Source organism: Sinocyclocheilus grahami, unplaced genomic scaffold, assembly GCF_001515645.1.
Source record: "Sinocyclocheilus grahami isolate Dianchi unplaced genomic scaffold, SAMN03320097.WGS_v1.1 scaffold37.1, whole genome shotgun sequence".
In the NCBI taxonomy this organism is placed as follows: domain Eukaryota; kingdom Metazoa; phylum Chordata; class Actinopteri; order Cypriniformes; family Cyprinidae; genus Sinocyclocheilus; species Sinocyclocheilus grahami.
The window spans coordinates 541963-559711 of record NW_015505216.1 but is presented as its reverse complement, the minus strand read 5'-3'; the positions used below and the strand labels follow the sequence as shown (position 1 = coordinate 559711).

Genomic DNA, 17749 nt, shown 5'->3' with positions numbered 1-17749 from the left:
TTACGTAAGGTAACGCGAAAATAAGCAGGGCAGCCTCAAATCTGCCTCAATGGCTCTCAATTAGAGTTCCATTTTTCAACACAGATTTACACTGGAAAGCTGTGTGGTGCTGTAGAGCTCAGGAGAGCACAGGCACACTCTGCTCCACTTAGTATCATGATACCTGTCTGCTGAAGCAATGCGTTAAATTTGAATATATCCTGCTCAATTTAAGACTTCAAATAGTCTAGAAATTCTCAAATAAATAAACAAACAAACAAAAAATTATCGCATAATGATGAACACATTTCATTTTATACAGAGATCTTTCTTAACGGATGATTTTTTTTTGTTTGGCATTGCACCACCTGTCCATAGAGATGAGCTGCATTTCTGTCAAACGCTTCTTCAGAAATGTTTAAGTGCCATAAAGGAGCACTTGAAATTTAACAAAGTTAATTGTAGAACTGAACCAATCTAGATTCTCAATTTTTGAAAACTTAATGAGAAGACCACCAGAAAACTACAGTGGGAAAAGTGGGAAAAAAACAAACAATGATAATAATTTATTTTAAATACATTCATTTATTTTCTTTCATTAAATAATAGCAATGTTCAATTTTCATTAAAGTTCAATTTCAATTGAATTTATTTTATAAATAATTTTGTATAATAATTTGACTAAGTTGAATTATTTTAAGTTTAAATAAGTTTAAAATTTAAATATTTTACCTACAGACAGACTCATTCAAAAAAATTAAATAATTTTGCTGAACAATCTAAAGGTGAAACTAACAGCATTGCTATAAGCAACATTACAAGCCACGGTAAACAAACATTTGTATCACTTCCACCAATAACAGCATTACATGCCATCGCTATGAAACAACACTCTGCATGTTCATCACTTGATTTTCACATGACTGTGCTGATGAACAGAAGCGCGGATGTGTTTTGATTTTCACTCATTGCGGAGGCAGCTCTCGTATATTTCTTCACAGAAATTAGAAAGGCTTTTACCGTGCGAGTACAGCAAACAGCAGTGCTTGAGATTCATTAGATAAAAGGCTTCCTAATAAATTCCACACTTTAATGTTTCACACAGCTATTAAAGGCACGTTGAGCGGCCATGTCCCTGTTGCATTATGGCTTTCAATAAATGACAATCGTGCAGCACTTAAAAAAAAAAACACAGACACGCTTCCAGGTCTGCCGCTCAAAAGACTCTTAATAGCACATAAAGATGTATTAGCCGTTTCGCGCCGATGTTTTATAAAAGGGAAGCACTTTGTTTCTGAGTTGCGGAGGCTCTAGTTAATGAATAGAGGCACTTCTCTACTCCCACTAATTCACGCCGCTTATATCAATCTCTGTCGCTCGCTCCAGACGCGAAGAGTGATCCGTTCACGCTGCAGACATGAGTGCCACAAAAACAAACCCAAAAGACAAGGCGATTATGATGAAACCCGCGTGAAACCGTACTTGTTCTGTGCTTGATGTTTACTTTACCTGTGATGTATAGTTCTGTAGTCTCTTAAAGAATAAAACACAAAGAAAAGAAAAGAAAAAAATGCAAAAAGAATACATAGCCAAATTTAGGACAAAAGGTGGATCATTGATTACGCCGTGAATCTTGGCGCGTTAATTAATGGTTTCCTGAAAGGGAGCAAACACAACGCTGGAAATGAGCCCCACGGGGGCCAGAAAATAAATCTGTGCTGTCCATTCTTATATTTACCCTCTTACCGAGGAGAGACAGATCTTCTGCTGGCTTTTCTTTAACTGAAACAAACAAACACAATCCCTCAGTGCCGTGGGACGAGTTCAAGACGATTCCAGATCACTTCCTCTGCGTTAGAGACACATGAAATGAGCGATGATCTGAGATCTTGTGCCGTGATAACAACGGAGATGGGACATTTCTTCTGCTTTCATTTTTCAACCGCTGCTTGGGTTTCTTCAAGTGGGCGACAGCGGGCAAGTCAAGTGAATTTTTGTCTCCATTAGGGCAGTAGTTTGACCCCTCTTGCTTTTAAACGCTCCTTCAGAGCAGTTATTATGCTTGACACCAGTGGCAGCTTCTAGCAACATCTGCTCTTCATATTGAGTGTATGTCGTTCACACACACACACACACACACACACACACACACCTGCAGACCGTTTAGTTGACTTGGAAACAAGAACTATACCCATATTTTGAGGTTAGCCAATCATAACAGGGACTCTTTACATACTCTATAAACATCTTAAAGGTACAGTAGCAAAAACAATTTAAATTTAACTTTTACCATTTAAATGTAAAAGTTAGAGAAAAGGTGAAAAAGTAATGAAAGAAGCACAATTCTGTCTGTATTTGGTTCAATCACCCTTGACTAACATTATTAGTGGGAAAAAAAAGTGTATTAAAAACTGACAGATGAATTAAAACCCATTAACAGCTGAGCCTCACATGACAATAAAGAAGACACAAAACAACCCAGCAGGTATGACCAATCAATCGGTTTAAACTCAAGACTTCACCCTTGTCGAGCTTGTGAATCTGAACATACCTTGTAGCTCAGGCGTGACCACACGGCTGTCATTATGATTGACACACTGATGACTGTAATTAAAGGAGACCCACAGTAAAGTCTGTATGCTTTTGAGTAAGCCACGGCCAACACGTCCTCTAGTTCGGCGAGGAGGTTGTTGTGCACTTTGCTGTCAAAATCAAGCCTACCTTATTTGCTAAAGTGGGTCTTTGTAGGCCTCTCTGCTCTGGACTCCTGTTAGTGAGGAGAGGTTTTTACAAGCCAATCAGGTTTGGATGATCATCATGTCTTTAGTGAAGATGTCAAAAGTACTGTTACTCTGGTATAAAGTCACTGAAAAACATCTGATTCCCAAGTGCTGCAAGCACGAGTCTAATGTGGTCTGAATATGGCAGTTGTGACAAAAATATCTGTTTCCACCGAAACATGAATTCTGCTAATATCCAGGAGAAGCAGAAAGACATGTTTTACGTTTTTTTTTCCATCGAGTTGGCTAGTGAGTCATGGATGAATGTCACTGGTGGTCATAACTGGAGGTGTATTGTAGGCTAAAGGAGGAAAGTGTTCAGACTGCTCTTTTCCATAAAATGAACTGTAATTCATTCTATTGAGACTCAAAAAGTACTATAAAATTGTTTTAAAATGCCCATTTAACGTTCATGTTATTTTTCCAGGTCCTCTGAAGTCATACAATAGCACTGTATGAGAAACAGATGGAAATGTCAATATTCATTGAATTGTGGAACAAATGGGATATTATCCTGAGATAGGATAGTCTAGGGGTGACCAATATGAGCAAAGATTTAACACAATATTCCCAAATTTTGGTTGATAATACAAACACTAGCATTCAAAAGGTCAGACAAATGATTTATATATATATATATATATTTTTTTTTGGAAAAGAAGTCACTTATTCTCACCAAGGCTGGATTTATTTTATCAAAAATACAGTAAAAACTGTAATATTGTGAAATTATATTAAAAAAAAGTTTTAAAATGTAATTATTCCTATGCAAATAAGCAAGATTTAGGCCCAATCCCAATTCTATATTTAACACAATATTCCCAAATTTTGGTTGATAATACAAACACTAGCATTCAAAAGGTCAGACAAATGATTTATATATATATATATATATATATATATTTTTTTTTTGGAAAAGAAGTCACTTATTCTCACCAAGGCTGGATTTATTTTATCAAAAATACAGTAAAAACTGTAATATTGTGAAATTATATTAAAAAAAAAGTTTTAAAATGTAATTATTCCTATGCAAATAAGCAAGATTTAGGCCCAATCCCAATTCTATTTTATACCCCTTCCCCTTGTCCCTTGAAACAGAGTGTCAAGGGGTAGGGGTGAAAATATTCCCCTAAGAATTCGGACACCACTACTATGCCGTCACACGTCATCATACGTCGTCTAGCTCCTACAATACACACACCTATACTGCTGTGCTGGTGTGCATTAGAGCCTTTAATTACCCTTCTATATTACTGACACACACATATATCGGAGAACGCGCAGCTCACACATCCAGGTGAAAAGAAACTTGTCAATGCTGCCCTGCAACTTTTATTAATAACAGTTTAAATATCGAATCACTGCATTTTATATTCCAGCAACCGGAGGATAAAATCGCTATTTTGGAATTAAACTCACTCGTTGTAAAGAGAGACACACAGATGCGCATACACGCAACTTTCACATCTCTCTCTCTCTCTCTCTCATTGGCAATATTTGAGAAAAAGGTTTAGCGATTTCTAATTATTGGGGGACTAGCCCCCCCCTCAATGTCTATGGTGGTTATTGTCCTGATCAGACATGAAAATATGTTGTGGCACTATCGTGCAGTCATTAATGATATAATATTAGCGAACTTTAGCGATTTTTTGCAAACATTTCTTTGAATAACATGACCGTAAATATGAACTCACGATTGAATGTAACATAAAACAAATGATTACTTTTCATTAAAATCTTTATTAATGCCAAAAATGCTCACATTTATGGTTCTTTTTGTTCGCTCGGCCGGCCATGTTGCCGCTGTAGCCAGCTTACGCTGAGAAAATTCCTACCCTTTCGTTTGAAGTGTGGTCCTGAAAAATCTTCGTTTGAAGGGTTGTCTGGCCCTCCCTCTACCCCTACCCCTCCAACCAAAAGTGAATCGAGACACCCCTACCCCTTCAGGGGAAAGGGGAAGGGCTAAGGGGTAGAATGGGATTGGGCCTTAATATACTAATATACAAAAATTGGACAACAGAAGATTGGAAAAAGGTTCTGCTGCAAGATTTGGATGGTAGGGTCAGAATTTGACGTAAACAACATGAAAGCATGGATCCACCTGCCTTGTACCGATATGTTTTTTTTGGGGGGGCTGATTCGGAAACCGATATTAGGGAGTAAAAAAAAAAGACCGATATTGATATATCGGCCGATATTCTTTATGTGTAGGCTATATTATAGTACAGTATAGTCAAAAGTTTGGACACACTTCCCATTCGTGTGTCCAAACTTTTGACTGGTACTGTATATAAAATAGTATATATAGTCTACATAAACAGAATATAAGCACATTTTTTGCAATGATAACTCAAATGTGGTGATCAAACACTTATAATGATGTGACAAACATAGGCCTATGTAGTGGAGACAGGGCATTTAACAATTTAACAATAAGCTTTATTATTCAAAATGAGTCTCACATCAGTGCACTTAACAGTAAACTTCACTTCACTTATTATAAATTACTTCATTAACACAAATAGAACAAAAAATATATAACTTGAATTAAGAAATCAAACAAGGTAACCGTGTAGGGCAAGCAAGCTACAGCCAAACCAACAGGGGCAGGTTTATGCAGGAAGCACAGCTTTTCCAAATGTAAACATCTCAAATGAATAAATATAAATAATTAAATTAATATTTTTTTTTCACAGATTCTGCGTTGTGTATTTTCTGGTAATCAAATGAACATACAGGACACTCGCATTTTAAGTTTTTTTGCAGTTTAATATTCACAGAAACAGTCTATATATGTACTGATCTGTTTTTTATTTATTAATCAATGAAATTCCATGAAATTCCGCTTTATACAGTAAATTCCGTTTTTTTTGTGATTCCGCGATTCCGTCCATGTTTTCTGAATCGCAGAAATCATAGGGCCCTACTAATGTAGCAAATGAATATGATAAGTATAACTTGAATTAAGAAATCAAACAAGGTAACCGTGTAGGGCAAGCAAGCTACAGCCAAACCAACAGGGGCAGGTTTATGCAGGAAGCACAGCTTTTCCAAATGTAAACATCTCAAATGAATAAATATAAATAATTAAATTAATATTTTTTTTTCACAGATTCTGCGTTGTGTATTTTCTGGTAATCAAATGAACATACAGGACACTCGCATTTTAAGTTTTTTTGCAGTTTAATATTCACAGAAACAGTCTATATATGTACTGATCTGTTTTTTATTTATTAATCAATGAAATTCCATGAAATTCCGCTTTATACAGTAAATTCCGTTTTTATGACCTGATTCCGCGATTCCGTCCATGTTTTCTGAATCGCAGAAATCATAGAGCCCTACTAATGTAGCAAATGAATATGATAAGCTCATTGTGAGAGTAAAAGACGGGGACATTGTTGTTTATTTACTTAGCATTGAGTCTCTCCAACTAGGTGACAACGTAGCATTAAATCACCATTCAACAGACTCAAGCCACCACCGCACTGCCGTCTATTATGGGACTGCAGAAAGACACTAACTTTTCAATCTGCTACGTTATACTGATTGTACTGACAAACTATGCTGACACCCTGTCTGCGCCGCAACAAATAAAAAAATAAAGCGACCGTTGAAAATCATTTGAACTTTGCGTCAGCACGTCATAAACACTTTTCAATCTGCTACGTTATACTGATTGTACTGACAAACTATGCTGACACCATGTCTGCGCCGCAACAGGACGCGATAAAGCGACCGTTGAAAATCATTTGAACTTTGCGTCAGCACGTCATAAATAGAACAAGGCATCAGTTTACTGCATCCAGTGTAGACAACATGACTGATTATAATGGGTTCTATTCTACACCAGATGTGAGCGGCGCGGCAAAATACAAAAGAAATTCGCGGCTGGTATAAACACCAGCATTGACAGAGTGGCCGCGATCAGCTCCGGTGGCCGTAACACAGGCTTTAATGCGCCGCAGTCATGTGCTGTGATGCGTAGATCAGCTCTAGTCTCTAACGTCACTGAATCTGCTGTTAAAAATGAACCATTCATCATATCATCATGCAAAACTAAGAATTAGGATCATTGTAATGTGATGATCAAATATAGGTGCGGTGGGTGGTGGATGGATAATTTGAAGCAGCGGACTGAAGTTTGAGTTCATCCACGCATCGCCGGGTCACCAGTAGCAATGGAGCTCATGAGCCAGCCATTCATCATATCATCATGCAAAACTAAGTATTAGAATCATTGTAATGTGATGATCAAATATAGGTGCAGGTGGGTGGCAGGCGGATAATTTGAAGCAGCGGACTCGGGTTTGAGATCGAGCTCATCCGCACATCTCTACACTACACTGACCTGGGTCGCCAGTAGCAAACAATGGAGCGCGCTCTGCTGGACAAACAAAGTAATTACACCATTCAGAAGCATTTAATCTGCGTTATATGTTCTGTAAAAAAAGAATTTGTATCAGCGGCATATTCGCTGATACGATATATCTGTGACAGGCTCATATCGGCCGGTAATATCGGCAAAACGATATATCGGTCGGGCTCTAGTTCAGAAATGTGGTGGTGATTTAATGGTGTGGGGGATATTTTCTTTCCACACTTTGGGCCCCTTAATACCAACTGAGCATTGTTTAAATGCCACTGCCTACCTGAGTATTGTTGTTGCCCGTGTCCATCCCTTTATGACCACAGTGTACCCCATCTTGTGATATCTGTACCAGTTTATCATTTAACTAGTATATCTTCCATCAGTGCAAAGCGTTTTGAGCTGCATGTAGCCAGCTGGCTTAAGACAAATTAAGACAGCCCTCCACTTTACAGAACAAAACACAAACATAACCCACTGCAGCAAAACCGTTATATGCCGCATCCAACATCATATGGAGGAGATTTCAGGCATAATGCCATCAGTCAGTATAAACAGGAGAAAATAGTGTGATTAGTCGAGAAAAGCTCATTGAGTGTGAACACAAGCATTGATAAATGTCAACAGCTGTAAATAGCCACCACTGACCTCGTCCAGCTCTGAGATGTACACAGGTTTCTCCTCAAAGCCAATGGGCATGGGCTCGTTGGCGGGGATCTCAACCTCCTCATACATCTTAATCAGCTAACACTGAGGAAAATATGACGGCAGATGCATCTGATAAAATGACTAATAACAATTTCTGAGCCGTTTAAAATATTCATCGGTTCTTGAAAGGTCTGTTACAAATCATACTAAACCCCTACAAAACACACTTTTGTAGGCATGTTAAACCTAAAGTGCCCATGGGACACGGTACACATACTGGAGACAAAATGGTGAAAGTGTTCTCAAAACTGTAAGCTTCAATGTGACTGGCTTGCTTTTAAGGCTTGCCAGGTTTATATCGGTCTGCTGAATGCACTATCATGGATTTACCTCTCTCACCAAGGCTCTTCTCCCCCGATAGCTCAGTTTGGCCGGACGGCCAGCTCTAGGAAGGGTTCTGGTTGTCCCAAACGTCTTCCATTTAAGGATTATGGAGGCCACTGTGCTCTTAGGAACCTTAAGTGCAGCAGATTTTTTTTTGTAACCTTGGCCAGATCTGTGCCTTGCCGCAATTCTGTCTCTGAGCTCTTCAGGCAGTTCTTTTGACCTCATGATTCTCATTTGCTCTGACATGCACTGTGTGCTGTAAGGTCTTATATAGACAGGTGTGTGGTTTTCCTAATCAAGTCCAATCAGTATAATCAAACACAGCTGGACTCAAATGAAGGTGTAGAACCATCTCAAGGATGATCAGAAGAAATGGACAGGACCTGAGTTAAATATATGAGTGTCACAGCAAAGGGTCTGAATACTTAGGACCATGTGATATTTCAGTTTTTCTTTTTTAATAAATCTGCAAAAATGTCAACAATTCTGTGTTTTTCTGTCAATATGGGGTGCTGTGTGTACATTAATGAGGAAAAAAATAATAACTTAAATGATTTTAGCAAATGGCTGCAATATAACAAAGAGTGAAAAATTTAAGGGGGTCTGAATACTTTCCGTACCCACTGTATATAGTAAAAACAGCTAATTAAATTTATAAAATTATTTACAATTTAAATTCTTATTATACTATTGAATTTTACAATTTAAATATACAATTATACCATTTAAAATAACAGTTTTCTGCTTTAATGTTTTTTAAAATTTAATTTATTCCTGTGATGTCTTTTTTTAACTGTTTTGCCAATTTAAAGGTTTAAAATGCAAGTTCATTTTAGTTGAATAATTTGCATGTATTATTTTGTCTTATTATTTTTTGTTAGTAGGAAACTATTTTAAATTGTCAAATCTGTTAACATGATTTTGTTTCCAAATAAAATGATCATTCCAGAGTGGATATTTGTGGAAATATCAACAGTGAATTCCCTTTCTAGAAAACACGTTGTAATATCAAAAATCTTGAGCACACAAAACTGTTATCTTTCTGAAGGCATACTATCATCAAATATATTCATAGTTACTAACGTAACAACAAAATTCATTTACATCCAAAGATGTATTACTCCAAATAAAATGCTTCAAATCTTACAAAAGAGACATCTGTGTGGCACATTTAGGAGATTCAGGTACGGCCGACGAGGGTTCCTCATGAATCCCATATAAAGCAGGGGTTTTCAGAGTTATTTTTGTTTGGTTGTTGTCTTGCAGCGGGATGATTGAAAGGCTGAGAGCGTGAGGAGACATGTGAGGTATTAACACCTCATCTCTAATCTCTCTCCTCATGCTCTGCCTCATTTGGACGGCAGCATTTTTAATTAAACAGATCATTGCTCTTTTTCATCCTGTGAAATTAAACATTAAGAGAAAATCCCTTCTGCAGGAGCTCCAGATAGCAGTTTTATCAAGCTTTCTCTCTCTTCCTCTTTTCAATAGGCCACACTCTAAAATGAAGAGAGGTGCTTGTTCACATAATGAAGGAGAAAGACAGACAGACAGACAGAGACAGAGATACAGATAGAAAGAGACAGAGACGTGTGTGTGTGTGTGTGTGTGTGTATATATATATATATATTTTTTTTTTCTTTGTTGTCCTAATGCTTTGGCAATACAAAATGTCTTTTTGTCATGCCAATAAAGCTATTTGAATTGAACTGAAATGAATTGAGAGACAGACAGAGAGACAGGTGCTAACCTCTGCAGTCTCAGCTCCTTAGGGTCAAAATGAAAGGCGTTTTCACAGGTATCCCCTTCATCTCCTCGTTTCTCACGTTTCCTCTCCTTCTTCTCTTCTTTTCTGTAAATCTTCATCATGTGCTTCTCCTGCTCGGACTGGATGGTCACCTGGCAGCCGTATGTGGGCTTGGCGGATTCATCTCTCATCCCTTTAAGCTGTCCTATAGTTTCCATAAACAAAATAACAACAGGACAAAAATTTAGTAATAATAGTAACACAAATAATAGTTATATAAGATAAAATACACAGTGATACAGTATAAAAAATAAATATACAGCATACTGCAGCATTGTTGTCTTTACATAGCATACATATTCAGTTTTTTTAGAAAATTATTCCTATTAAGTGAAAAGTGAAAGTGAAGTGGCCAAGTATGGTGATCCATACTTGGAATTAGTGCTCTGCATTTAAAGTGCACACCAAAGTGCACACACACAACAGTGAACACACACACCGTGAACACACACCCGGAGCAGTGGCCAGCCATTTATGCTGCGGTGCCCGGGGAGCAGTTGGGGGTTCGGTGCCTTGCTCAAGGGCACCTCAGTCGTGGTATTGAAGGTGGGAGAGAGCGCTGTACATTCACTCCCCCCACCTACAATCCCTGCCACTACAAGACTCGAACCCGCAACCTTTGGGTTATGAGGCCGACTCTCTAACCATTAGGTTAGAGGTTACCATTCTCTAACCACCACGATTTCCCCTGAAACAATGAAAAGATGCATTTACACAGTCTGTGTAATGCTGCTTCTATTAAGTTTATTAAACAATGGTCAAGTTTAAGATGCTTCTGTACTTCTGTGTAAATGATGCCGCATCAGAGCCACCTTAAACTTGCATTATGCACAAATACACCCCAACTCGTGGTAAACTCACTGTACGTAACACCTAAAACAAGTATGACATAAAAGCAACAAGTAATAAATAATAAAACCTTTCTGTTGCACATATTCCCCTAACAATATTAAACATGCTTATTTTCATTGGTTGTGAATGTGTCATGTCATGCAGCAGTATGGTAATAAATTGCTTGCTACTGGAAACGTATGTTAGGTGTCAGGACATGGTGTAATGCACAGACTCGAGTGGCTTATTGCTGCATTTTTCAATTAGAAAATAGAGCAAAATCAATTTATTTAGAAAGTAAAATAATAAAACAAATACATTAAAATAAAATAAAAAATAATTAATATGAAATATCATAATAAATAAAAATAAACCAGGAAAGGAAAGGCCAGGAAAGGTCAAAAATCATGAGATTCAATCAGTTATTTTATTCTGTTGAACTTAACAGAAGGTCATTTTTTTGGGATACTATTTAAAACATTTATTTTTCACTCTATAAAAGGGTCTTTATACATGGCATTATATATAGCTGCTTTAAGCAAGTCCTTTGCTATAGGATTATTGTATTTGGGGGTCGGTGACATCAACAAGCTTGAAAAGCTAAATATAAACAGAAAATTGTGCCATAAAAACTGACTCAGCTGTGACTGCACAAATAATGCCATCATCCAGTCTGACAGTAAATGACTAGATAAAATGAAACGACAGGTCAAGCCTTGAAATCATTAACTTGTGGGACTTGGTGGAAGTTGGTCTCTCGTTGCTGATGAGAGCAGCTCAGCATCTAAAGGTATTTTTTGGTCCATTCATCTATATGAAACTATTTCAGCTCAGCTCTTGTAAGACTAAGTGCCACCGGCGAAGTAAAGGCTAGGGTTTAATATTAACCCTATCAGAGGGTTAAAGTGTTATCAGACTGCCTCTGTCTGCAGCACAACAGCTCAATAAAAAGCCCAATAGCTCTTGAAAGCAGATGAGATGAGATGATTGCATCGGGGCACGGGCTGATTGTCTGAATGATCTCTGCTTTATCTCTTCTAAAAGGCTCACCCACGGCAAACCCATCTGCTCCCCCTTTCACAACACGTCCTTCATTCCTTCTACCTGAACACTGTGCTAAACTGTCCCTCCATAGGCACCGCTCACTGGACAGTTCACACAAAAACAAAAATCACGTATACACCTTTTTTGTGGAAAACCACGGGAGATGTTTAGGAGATGGTACAAAATGTTTTGATTTTGTTTGTTTATTTGTTTTTTTCTATACAATGCAAGCAGAGAGTCTTGGCTGGGTGGCATGATGGCCTATGTAGGACTCATTAAAAAAAAAAAAACCTTTGCTGGTAACTATATTATACAGTATATTACACCATAGACAGCTTTGTTCATTTATTTTTTATTTAATTTGATTAGATTTTTTTTGTTTGTTTTATTTGTTTATTTCATGTTTGTTAGCCATGATGCAGAACTTGATGTAACTGCACTTAAACTGTAATTTAACTGATGTGCAATGTTCGAATGGCATCTATTTCACAACAGTTTAGATAGATAGATAGATAGATAGTTAGTTAGTCAGTCAGTTAGTTAGAAAAAAATATATATATAAATATAAATAAATAAATAAATATTTATAGTAATATCAGAATTTTACCTGTATAAATGTTAATAATCATTCTCTTAATATTGTGTTAAGCCACGTGTGACTAGTATTTAATTTTTTTATAGGTTTGTTTCTATATGCTGCTCATGATATAATGAGATTATTGTAATATTTACATTAACTTGTGTGTTTTTATCCCACAGTAATCTGGACCCATTGACAGAAACTGTATCCTTTAAAACACACCTCAAAATGATCAAATATGAATCAGTCTGGCAGTTACAGTGTCGCTTTTCTGTTTATTATATATATATTTTTTTTTTTATATATATATATATTTTTTTATATTGATATATATTTATAAATATATATATATATAAATAAATATATGAAGAGTTTGGTTCCAACACGCGATAATCGCCATTTTTAAAAAACATTTAGTTTCCGCCAAAATCAGTATTGTATCTGGTCGGTATTGAAAAGAAAATTTTTACTTTTACGTAAAATGTGATATCCGCAGAGTTATTCGGTCATGTTTTCTCCCTTTTTTTCCAAACCACGACAAACGCCAGTCTCCCTTTTCTGCAGAATGCAATATATCCACTCAACCAATCACAGCGCACCATTCCACGCACTGTAGACAGTAATGGCGGCGCTTTGAATATACCCAGCATCCTAGTTTTCCTCATCTACTTTGTACTTTGCGATCAACAAACAAACTTAGCTGCACGATAAATCACATGTGATTGTCATGCGCATCTCGTCAGTAAAGCCGGTTCTGTGATTAGCCTAATAGTAAATCTCCATCATGTGCTTTCAGATGGAGCGGCATTTAATACACGTAGAGCCGTAGATCACTGCAATATAGCGTTCATAATCGCAGATGAGTCGCATTCAATTATGAACGCGATATTGCGTAGCTTGTCAGTGTAAGTGTTTTTATTTATGCCATTTATGTTTTTGTTAATACAGCGTATAGCACTAGTCAATTAAATGAATGTAACATGGCAAAGATGAATGCACTTTTGGAAGTTGAATGTAAGGGAAATGTCATTTTAGAATTTCTGTGGTTTAATGTGATATTGTTGTTCATGTATATTTGTGATGAAATTGTATTTTATTGTTGTAATTAATTTATAGCATTAACAAGATGACTCATTGAATTCATTTTGGGAGCGATGACTGATTGAATGTATTTTTAGTCCAGTGCCTCCATATAAGATTAGTATTGACAAAGTTCAGAGGCTGTCATATGTGGATCAACTTACTATGTTGTGTATTTTCAACAGTTGCAATATGAAAAATAACTTTTATATTGATTCAATGGATTTATTGCATTTTGAAAAAATAAAAAATAAAATGTGTCATGGATTTACTGCATTTTGGGGAAAAAATTATGCAATTTTATAATAAATCTTTGAAAATCTAAATCTGGATTTGAATTTTTTTATGTTATTATAACCTAAAGATGCAATGTGAAAGTTTGAAACAGAAAATAGTGATTTTCATCTTGCCACTTTCTTGGTAAAGAAAACACATTTTTACTCAAATTAATCAAACTCTTCATATACATATGTTTTTTCTTTTGTGTCAAGAGATACATGAAGCAGCTGCACTGATGTCAGGTTCACTTGTTATGAATAATCTTTAAAAAAAAAAAAAAAATTATTTATCTTTAATTTGAATTTAGTTTACTGAATTAAACAACAAAAAGGCAATACTAAACAGTTAATGTAATATTATGTGATATATTAAACAGTTTTACAATAAATATTTAAGATTTTGGTCATATCTCCAGGCCATAAACTTGATAGTAATTTGATGTTTGTCAAGGTTTCTTGCACACAAAAAAAAAACTGTTGTAAGCACTGATCTTTAAAATTAAATAGGAGTTTAATTTCAGCTGTGCCTTTAAGACTTCGGTTTAAAGCTCCACTTCACATGTGACTCGAGTACAGTAAGCACTGACACACATGCTGCAGGTTTTGCGGTCAGGACCAATATCGTTTTTACTGCCTCATCTTTCAATAACAGCTTTGTTGTATATTGCGACAAATTCATGAATAAGTCCAGCCTGAAATGTCAAAAAATAAATAAAAAAATCCACCTTCCATTTGCATTTACATTTATTCATTTAGCAGACACTTTTGTCCAAAGTGACTTACAATTGAGGAATACAGCAAACTATTCATCATAAAGAAGCAAACAACCTCAGGAAGTGCTCGTAACACAAAGTTTCAGACTGTTCAGATTAGTACAAGCTAGACAGCTTTTATTTTTATTTTTTTAAGATGCAGTCATTTGTCAGACAAATTTTATTTAAAAGGTTGACTGAACTACCAAACATAGAAAAAGCTGACATTATATAAAAATGTTAACATTAAAAATTTAGGACATTTAATTTGAGAAACTTAAAATATTAAACAGCAAGAATTTACAATGTCAGGCTGATGAGCATGGTCAATTTGATTATTTATCATTGCCTTGTATATTTTTTTTACTTTTGGTCCAAGCATAGGGCTTATGATAAAATAAATATTTGTTAGACATAACTAATGAATGTTTTAGTTCCATGTAGCATTTTTTTTTATTATATTTTATTGTAAAAGTTGTGTAGTGTCTGTTTCACGTCACCATTAGGATGACTAATGTTGTTCTGTGAAGTTTCTTGCTTTTCAATTAGTATATACAATTTGTTATGATGTAAAGAAGTGGTTCTATATAAACTTTCCAATTTGCTCTTCAAATGCAAGTCTAAGAAAGTTCACAGTTCAAAAGTCCCTATGTATGTTAATGTCAATGCTCAGCTTAACTAAAAAAGTCCAAGCTTATTGAACTTGAATCCACAAGTGAAAAACATTCCTTTTTTAATGTTTACAGAACTTACATTGTTATGTGTTATGTTTTTGTGAATTATGTTTTTGTGAAATATATAAGTGCAAATGACAATTCTCAGTTAGCCTAACGCAGTACACGTAGCAAGGTGTATATATTATACACACACACACACAAAGAAAAACAAGTAGATAGAATAGGAAAAAATAGAAAGCTAGTTTTTGTTTTTTGTTATTTTTTTAAAAATAAAGAATTAAAAAAAATGTAAAAGATAAATATAGATAGGTGTAATGTAACAAAGTAATAATACTTTGTTACAGTACTTAAAGTATTTTTTTGGGAGTATCTGTACTTTACTTGAGTTTTCATGTTTCAGCCAACTTTTACTCCACTACATTTCCTAATTAAAATGTATACTTTTATGTATACTCCGATACATTTCTCCGAAGCATATTCGTTACATACTACAAACTAGTCAGAAGTCAGAAGAACACGGACTGCAGGAAAGCAGGATTGACGAATCAGTGGTCTGGCGTTTGCAAGTTAGACTCCTAAAAACACCTTTGCTCATGTGCAAACAAGTGCACGCACGAACTCGGATGATTCATTTTCCACTCAAGTCGAGTCTGGGGTGTGCGATACAGCATCATCTGCGATAATATGGTAAGTTTTGTTGTAATGAAGTCCGATCTGACATGATCAAGTAGGCTATATCACCAAATCACACACACAGAGTTCACGCACGTTGATTTATTAGTCTATTAAAACTCAAAATTTCAGGCATTCTAAATTGTAGACAGCAAAAATGCTTCTGTATGCTTTTTATATTTATATAATTTAATATAGTTAACTTAAAGGTGCAATAGGTGATTGCCTTCAGAATTTTTTTTTGTTATGCTGTTTGAGTCTCTTCACATCCCAATAGCAAACATTAAGATAAATGGTCTAAACGTATTTGGGTGTGCGATACAGCATCATCTGCGATAATATGGTAAGTTTTGTTGTAATGAAGTCCGATCTGACATGATCAAGTAGGCTATATCACCAAATCACACACACAGAGTTCACGCACGTTGATTTATTAGTCTATTAAAACTCAATTTCAGGCATTCTAAATTGTAGACAGCAAAAATGCTTTTGTATGCTTTTTATATTTATATAATTTAATATAGTTAACTTAAAGGTGCAATAGGTGATTGCCTTCAGAAAATGGAACAGGAAATGTTCGTCCAATCAAAACGTTCGGTCCGAGCATTTTAATTGGCTTTCCTACCTGCCTGTCAACGTATGTATCTCCATACCTCTGCGCACCCAGTTCGCGCACACTGTGCAGACAGAGCGAGAATGGCAGACAAACAGCCCAACGGTTCCCAATTCCAGTCCTCGCGATTCAGATAACCAGCTTGTTAGAAGTGAGCTACGTGCATGAACTGTGTTCCGATCGATATGATCCCTACACAGTGTTCATTGCTCCCTCCTCCCTGAGCAGGGGAAATCCGTTGAAGTTTTGCCTATTTTTTTCATGTTTTAAATTATTTTAAATATCAGTATTCAACGTTTTATGTTAAAAACAAAACATTAGGCCTATTTATGCATCTGTAACTGCAGTTTAAATGCACCCATGTCCCTTCTGAGATACATAAACTGTGTAAATACATCTAAATGCTATTTCAGATTCCAGAAAAGTTTTCTTATGTTGGAACCAAAGACAATAAGTACCGGATGAAGTGCTTCTTATTCTTCCCAAAAATACAAAATGGAAGAAAAAGTTAAAACTGAACACAATCTTGCTACTCAAGCGGTGTATGAATATTTTTTAATATATATTTATTTGCTTCTATTCCAAATACAGTTTTTATTTCTATAAAAAAGCAAAACAACCGTCACAACCTTACCACGGTGGGCAAGTAATGCATTCAGTAATAAATCACTGATCATCCTGTGACCTTACTGATTAAAATGATAGAAACTTCACAATGATATTTGAACAAAACACAAAAGATATTTGAATAAGGTGTCTGACATAAACCTCAGGAGCAAAACTGCCAATATAGCTGAGAACTGTTTGAATTGTCTGTTTTAAATATTCAAAATGAATTCAAAGCAGATATTCAAGGACACCTGGTAAACTGCTACTTCTAAGTTATTATGAGATGACACACAAACATACACATATTCACATAGTAATTCCAAACGAACACTTGACCTGACACAAGCTCTTGCTTCTTCTATTACCAGTGGAGAAGCTTACGTGAAAACACCTGCATCACATTTACACAATTTATTTATCCATGGTATCCAACAAATAATAATCTAATTTCCATTACACTACCCACAAAGCACAATCCATTAGCTTTACAATACTGTTACATATTGGTGGACATAAAAAAATGTAGAATTAAATAATTGTTTTGATCAAGGTTTTTTTTTTCTCACTCAGACACTGAATTGAAAGAAAATATGGCTAAGCTCAGAAAGAAATAGCAGCTTACTAACTAAACTAACCAAACTAG

General features: G+C 35.7%; 2 protein-coding genes across 2 annotated transcripts in view; both read right to left on the bottom strand.

Annotated features, from left to right (window-relative positions):
* The window catches only part of ascc3 (activating signal cointegrator 1 complex subunit 3), a 160358-nt gene extending 152495 nt beyond the window's left edge, over positions 1-7863 (bottom strand). The window contains exon 1 of the mRNA XM_016267399.1: positions 7777-7863. Within this exon, the coding sequence (XP_016122885.1) occupies positions 7777-7863 (87 nt within the window). The remainder of the gene's footprint in view (positions 1-7776) is intronic.
* Positions 7864-9545: 1682 nt separating this feature from the next.
* LOC107581746 (activating signal cointegrator 1 complex subunit 3-like) overlaps positions 9546-17749 on the bottom strand; it is a 24635-nt gene continuing 16431 nt past the window's right edge. The window contains exons 2-3 of the mRNA XM_016267398.1: positions 9904-10115; positions 9546-9563 (exon numbers count right to left, since the gene is read on the bottom strand). Of these exons, the coding sequence (XP_016122884.1) occupies positions 9546-9563; positions 9904-10115 (230 nt within the window). The remainder of the gene's footprint in view (positions 9564-9903; positions 10116-17749) is intronic.